Source organism: Montipora foliosa, chromosome 2, assembly GCF_036669935.1.
Source record: "Montipora foliosa isolate CH-2021 chromosome 2, ASM3666993v2, whole genome shotgun sequence".
NCBI classification, from domain to species: domain Eukaryota; kingdom Metazoa; phylum Cnidaria; class Anthozoa; order Scleractinia; family Acroporidae; genus Montipora; species Montipora foliosa.
The window spans coordinates 24,510,811-24,518,310 of record NC_090870.1 but is presented as its reverse complement, the minus strand read 5'-3'; the positions used below and the strand labels follow the sequence as shown (position 1 = coordinate 24,518,310).

Below are 7,500 nucleotides of genomic sequence, written 5' to 3'. Positions count from 1 at the left end.
GGACGGAATAAAACTCTTGAAAGCCAAGCACGGTACCAAGACATCTGTATCTTCAGACACGATTATTACCGCAACAAACTTTGATCTCGCGGCATGAGCTACATGCAACAGTTACCTGGTGTCCGCTTCTTCTTGAGATGAGTCGAGATCAGTCAGACGTTCAACTACTCCGGATGACAACTGGTAGGCTTCTCTGCCACAGGTGACCACGAGCGTCTTCCCTGATAATTTGTCTGCATACTTTTCCTTCTGCCATTCCTTAGTTACAAAGACTATCAATGCTTCCTTGTTACGTGAACGGCACAGTTATTTTCGCCATTGTTTGACCTTGTGATCATCTTGGAGGTTACGAAACTGGCTTCCTGAACCTTCCCCTCTGTTCTCTCGTTCCGTGTTCTTTATTGAGTCGTCTCGGTAATCATCGAATACGACATCAATTTTGTCGCTCGAAGTGCTTTCGTTTCACGCCATGCTAAAAAGAGACTCGGCAAACTCAGCAAATGTTTTCTGGTCACCTTTTAGACGCTGAACTAAAGCCATGCCATCTATCAAGCATGCTGAGGGTTGGGGAATAACATCTGCTGCTTGTACATTCTTCCGGAGTTCCTTTTTCCAAGGAGGATTTATTCATCTTGCGCAACGTGCCATCTGGCTTAGCCAGTGTCCATGGGAGTGGTCCGAGAGGATGGGCGAGGACTTCACTCATCTGCAAATTTCTGCTCTCTGCGTTCACAATCATTTGTTCAAACAATCTTCTCTCGGCTTTAAAAACAACTTTCTGGTTGTTAGAAGCTTTAACCGTAAATCTTCCTGTTGAGGTCAGTAAAGGTCTTGAGCTTGGCTTTCTTCAAGGTATCGTGGAATTTTACATTTGGCGGATCACATTGGAGACGCTTTCCTCTGAAAGCTTTGTAAGCTTCTTCGCAACCTCTTTCGCTCGAAGCAGATCATCCTCTACTTCAGAAGAGGCGACTTTTCCGGTCGATAGACAGACAAGATCTTGAAGGTCGGGGTTGAACGGATTTAGCCAAGTATCGTGTAGTAATGAAATTATGTTCTTAACGTCAGTTTCATCGCGCGTGATCCTTGAGCGCTGTAAGTCATTGTGTTTCGAAGAAGAGCTGTAGATATACAGGATGTCCTTAAGTTGTCTGGGGAACGTGCTTCGATATTTCGCCACCAAATAGTACTTGCTTAAGGCTTTTGGTTTTAGGCTGAATCCTTCCGTGTCTCCTGAGGTTTGAGTGTCCTTATTTACTGTCTCTTCTCATGTTTGGTCAACAGGTACTCTCCCAAAAGGGTTGCTGTTGCTGAGCTGAACAGAAAGTCCTGCCGAACTTAGATACTCGAACGCGTCTGGGTGCTCCTCGGAAAGATGAGACATTTCCGAGAGATACGCTGAGAGGTACCTGGCGTAATTGACATTATCATACGTGAAGCACCAAGGAACAATTCCCCTGAGAGAAGAGAGGTGCCGTGACCAGTTTCCCTCCCTAGTTGCTCTTATCAGTCCCAGTAGCACCTGACCATGTCAACATATGACATCCAGAACTTCGAAAGCTTTCCGTTACTATGACGAAGGTGGTGCGAATACGACAGAAATAGCTGTGAGACCTCTTCAAATAAGGGACTTCTCAAAACTCTCTGAAACTCCGGTTCACACGTAGAATCGATGAGCGGCTTCAGTCCTTTCATAAGCTCATCCACATGAGGTTTCTTGTCTTCGTGGTGTTCTTCAATACACCCCTGCAACCCATTCCACACTAGTCGGTTAAGAGCTTGGAACATAAGCTTGTGAAAACGGATGGCACAATTATAGCTACGACCTTCCTAAACGCCAGCCGCGGATCTCGTCAGCACTCACTCCAGATTCCACGCATACATCTCGCAAACCAGCGTCCTGGAAACGCTTTCCTATCACCGCCAAGAACGTACAAATGGTATGAAAAACTCCCATTCTCAAAACAATATCATTGAACTGGGCACTGTGTTCCCATTTTATCTCGGTAGCTTTGGCGTACAGCGCTTGGTCAAACACAACAACAATGCTTTGGAGACTCAAGGTTTCTTTGATCTGAAGCGACTTCGTCAGGACTTGGTACACGGTAGACATGTTAGTCGCCGGGGCGTTGATAGTGGGTAGGTAACCTACGCTATCCTTTGCGACCACGTGCTCGTTTCTCACCAAAATATTGAATCCAGTCCAGCTAGGAATGGTTTGGTCTTCACCGGAATGAAGGCGCGCCAAAAGCCATAGTAAGTTCTTTTTCCAAGCGTTTTCCATTATTTGTGTTGATGTCACCTCTACATAATTATCCTCGAGAAGGGGGGCCGCGAAGATCACCTGCATTATAAATAGGAAGATTGGCGTCGTCCACTGTATCTATGCTTCTCTTTTTGGACTTGACCATTGCAGGTACTGACGCGGGTGGAAGTTGAGGACCAAAATGTACAGCTTGCACGGCGATACCATTGACTCGGTGGGAGGTGCCCGCACCAGACAAAGTTTCTTTGAGGGGGTGGGGTATCCAGTAGGATAAAAAAGATAATAAAATAGCGAGAAACAAACACTCACCTGCCTCAGTTGCAGTCGCCATCTTGAATTTTACCCATGATGCATTGCGATTGCAGGCTCATAATAAATCTAACACAATAAAACTATGAAAAACGCTTCGTTCGTACATTTTGATACCATAAATAAAGTTTTTACTTCGAAAAATAAATTCTATAGCACTCTAAAAATTCAGCCTAGTAGTTTTCATGCAAAACCGGGCTTTGACGATATTTCAATGCTTCAAAAATACAAAAAAGCTACCGATTTTAGATTGATATAATGACTTTTTGGAATCACCTTCGGACAAGCTTCAAATCCGTACCACTCTCGGCTGGTCCCTCGAATTGGTACATTTGAGTGGCTCTGGCCCATGGACTAAATAGAAAGCAAGTAGTCCAGGTTAATGGAAAAAACTTTCTGCGAAAATGAACTTGTTTGCGGGGTCCCTCAGGGATCCATCTTAGGCCCATTATTGTTCATATTATATATCAATGATCTCTCAAATTGCTTAAGAGATGCTACTTGTATTCTTTTGCTGATGGCACTAGCATCTTTTAACAAAACAGAGATTCACATATCCTAAGGTATTATCTAAATGATGAAATTCATCGTGTAGCCACTTGGCTAAAAGCCAAAACAAAAACAAGTTTATGATTTTTAGACCTAAACAAATGAAGTTGCTTATGACAAGACTTGATGACACAATAATAATTGAGGAGCTGAAAGGCATCAAATTTCTGACCGGGGTGGTCACATTGACCAGCATTTTGCTTTGTACAAAAATCTCTAAAACCATAGGAATGTTATACAAAGCGCTAGCAAGATTTTACGTACTTAGTAAGTCACTATTTCAGCTATACTATTCTTTACTCTATCCGTACCTTACCTATTGCAATACACTCAGTGTGAAGTTCCACATACCGTACAAATCTTACTAGAATCTACTTGTTACAGAAATGTGCTGCTCGATCAATATTAATTGCAGATTATAGGGCTCCAGACCGTGAACCTCTTTTTCAAAAACTCGGTACTCTGGCTATTTATAGTTTACATTAATTTCAATTTGGATCGTTTAATACTTGTACCACCATGGAAGACTACCTTGCTCTTTTCAAAACTCATTTCAAACTGGAAGCTAATTTCCTAATTACTTCACCCGAAATGATGAGTCATATCGTTGTCATGGTTGCGTAACAAACATCAAACAATTTACTATTTTGTATCAAGGTTCAAAATTGTGGAGCTCCTTACCCTATTCAATAACTCAATCTAATAATTTAAGAACTTCCAAACATTCACTTAAAGCTTATCTTATTCTTTCACAGAATAACTAATAAATATAGAGCGCATGAGAGGACTGACCCTGTATGGAAATGCAACCATTCCTGCAGGGGCTGGGTCAAGCCCTCGAGCTCATGGTAATGAATATGTGAAATATGATCAATACATCAGTTAATCCTGTTAGTTTCATAGTAGTGCTCCCCAAATTTCATTTTTATTTATTTGTAAACTATTTTGTGTTTTTTTTGTCTCTCTTTTCCCCGTTTTTAGTTACCGGTAAACTTTGCTGTAATTAATAAGAGGGAGTCCTCCTTATAAGCCTTCATTGCTTCTTGAGACTTCCTCGCCTTTAATTGCATTTTCTTGATCCGTTTTATTGTAATATGTATTTAATTTAGGCAAATGGATAATAAAGAAATGATAAAATTAAAATACCCGTAAAATGGGGCACTGATGGAGAGGGGGGAGTAAAATAAGCGCACAGTCGACCTCAGGTTTTCCCTGACTCGGAATTACTGTTACGAGTTTAACTTATCGACGTTAAGTATGGTCGCATAAAATTAATGTTAAACTAATATAAGCTTGACAATGTATTTGGCAGATGAAGAAAACGACTTCAAATCGGAATTTCTATCTTTTATCTACTTGTAGAAAGGAGGTGTCGGTAAGCTGCTTGAATTTAAGGAATGTTTGTATTACTTTAGACCACTTTAGCTCTCGGAGCAAGTGCATGACATTTATTCAAGGAAAAAGCTTTTGCGTACAAGAAGAGAGAACTGACCCTTTGTTGTGTACTGACCGACTATTATGGTATTAAAGATTTGCTTCCTTCCACTGAGAATGCCGCCCTGCATTTAGTTGTGTTGGTAAGTGTTTATTCGTCTACTTGTAAAAAATTGCGATTCACAGTCAGCTGGGGTTGTTAAATTGCGCCTGATCTCAAATATGGTGGTCATCATAGTTTGACGAACGAAACGTCAAGCAGATGAGTCGTCGTTAATAGAACCTGAAACAAAAGTAATTAAAAAAATATATTTTTAAATAAATATACAACAAATAAAATAAAGAGAGAATAAGGAAAGAAGTGAAATAAAAGTTACAGAGGCTTTTTAGGGCAGCCGAAAAAAAAAACATGATACAAAAAACGTATACATTAATTTATAACAAATTGTAACTTATTATAAAACGGAGCAGAACCCCCTCTCAAGCGGGCCTCACTCATAAAAGATCAGTTCAAAGCAATGGTTAGAATTTGCCGGATACAGGACAAAACTACTTTAAACAGATCTTTCTTCGGACAACAGCTGACGAGCTAACCCCATTTACTATGTCCACAGAACTCAAAAGATAACTTTCATTTGCATGGCCAAGAACGTCATAATTGCTTTACTCATTTTTTTGTCATTCAAATCATTTCATAAAAGAACGGTGTCCGATATCAACTCAGTGAACAATAAAATGACCGGTACACCTACATTCACCTACATCAAAGTAATCCGGCAGAGGCACCCATCTGATATCAGACACTGCGTATTCTACAAATCAGCAATCCTCTCTGTTATTTTCTCATCCATGAGTCTATTTCATATGTAATACTAGTTTTATAATTATACAGGGTGCTAATATAAAATGCTTTTTAAAGGTATATTTATCGAAATAGAGCTGCAGTGAGTAATTTAAGCAGCTGCAGTCTACTTAAATCTAATCTAGGCTCCGATCTAGTCTAGATCGGAACCTAAACACATCTCAATCTCTTGGTAAGGGCTCTTTGTGAGGGCACATTTGTTTCAGGCTTCCATTTTTAAAAAAAAATTCTATGACGGGAATAAGATCCGTTTTTCAAATGCAAATTTGCTTTGTTTCCTTTTCTTTTTTAAAAAGGCAGTTTGGTTGTATTACGTTACCGTTAGAGTGGTCAATACTGGCTTGCCTAAAATTCATTTGGGAACAAGGTTTCCGTGAACATCATTATCATTACAGATAATAACTAACCAAAGTTCTTTAAATTGCGTCAGTAACAAGAAAGATTGAAGAAATGATAATATCCGAAAATGTATAATCTGGTATAGATATCCTTCAACCGATAACTTTAATGAAAATACAAGTCGTCGAATGTGAATCCAAATATAATTTATCATATAACACAGTCCTGTCTTTGCCTTTGACCTTTGGTCCACAGTTACTGAGAAACTATTACTGCCATGAGGTTTAATTGTTACCTATCTCCTTTTATTTCCCGGAATTTTTGTGTAGACGCAGATATCTTAATTGCAAATGTTTTATCCCTACTTAATATTGTATTCACACGCGTGCTGAGAAGCGACTTTCATAAACTGACATATCACTATATGTCATCGTGAAACAAGTATGCCTCCCTCTCATCAGCAAAAAGGAAGAAATATGTCATCTTTAGTCTTATTAAAGAGAGTTTATTTCGACGAAAAGTTAACGGACAAATCATAATTTACACTTGATCAAAATATATATAGTGTATGGTAAGAGCTTCCCGTGTGATATCCGTGTCAGATCATTATATTTCCGTTTCAAGTCTTTTCAGCTCGAGTTTGATTTCGGTTAGGAAAGGTTACAAATGGATGACAAACCAAACTCAGTTAGTAGAGCATCACACCGGCATCCCGGAGGTCATTGGATTAAGACGAAATATTCTTAAATTGTCCAGCTGAGTGCGAAGATTCTTCTTTTAATTTCAAGCTGATTTAGCGAGTTCCGAAAATTCACACAAAGCAAAAAAATAATCTTGAGTCAGTAGTTCTGACGAGTAGTTCGGTGCTTGTATAATCGATCATTGAACATCATATCCAATGTTTTACGATCTTTGTTCTCCTCGCAAAGTGCAATACGTAGTACGGGCTTGGATAATAAGGAAATTTCACCCATGAGGAAGTCAGCAGTGAAACACCTGCAAATTTTTTTAATAAATAGGTACAGCAACAGCAAACTTCCACGAACCTTAATTCTTCTTTAATCTATATATAGTTTTGTTTTCTGTGTAAGATGGGGAGCGGTTTCATTGACAATTTTGAATAAACGTTTTAAAAGAAATAAATGAGCTGCAGATGTCCTCTGAGTGGCGCATGCGTCGCTGATAAATTAACATACATGTACATCTTTTTCGATGTTTATCCAAGCAACCTAAACTGTGTTTTTCTACTTTTTTTTTAAGCCATCCAAATGGGATGATAACACTCACAAGAAACAGTATACTGTGCTTTCGTTTTATGGATAAAGATCGTCCGTAATTTCTTCCTGTGTTATCCGCTCCTAACTTTCATTTTCTGCCAAATTGACTGCCTGATAAGAGCAACAAGCAAAAATCAATACTCAGAGCATATTTGCTTGTTGAATATTGCGGAGTGTGAACGTGACGGTTCGTTTCGCGATTACCAATTTTCATTTTGATTGCTTGAAGGCCTTGGTATTTTGCAGTACCGACTCGGCAAAAGACAAAAACTCACGCGAGTTATGGTGAACAATTCGACGAACAGCATTTCTTTGGATGATGGAAAACGGCCCCGAAGACCAAGTGACACCTGCAAAGGGAAGCATCATGCTTCTCAACATCAGTCTCGCCATTTTTGGAAACTTCTTTATCATTCTAACTTATTGTCGCAACTTTAAGATGCGTACAGTTACCAACACACTAG

The 7,500-nt window shown here is 39.4% G+C and overlaps 1 protein-coding gene and 1 long non-coding RNA gene across 2 annotated transcripts in view; one reads left to right on the top strand and one right to left on the bottom strand.

Annotated features, from left to right (window-relative positions):
* LOC137990600 (uncharacterized) overlaps positions 1–7,500 on the bottom strand; it is a 15,861-nt gene that overhangs the window by 4,685 nt on the left and 3,676 nt on the right. The window contains exon 2 of the long non-coding RNA XR_011121528.1: positions 4,635–4,841. This is a non-coding gene — a long non-coding RNA (uncharacterized lncRNA). The remainder of the gene's footprint in view (positions 1–4,634; positions 4,842–7,500) is intronic.
* Positions 6,429–7,500, top strand: part of LOC137990599 (octopamine receptor beta-2R-like) — a 3,085-nt gene continuing 2,013 nt past the window's right edge. The window contains exon 1 of the mRNA XM_068835732.1: positions 6,429–7,500. This exon is cut by the window's right edge and continues 2,013 nt beyond it. Within this exon, the coding sequence (XP_068691833.1) occupies positions 7,353–7,500 (148 nt within the window). The 5' untranslated portion in view covers positions 6,429–7,352.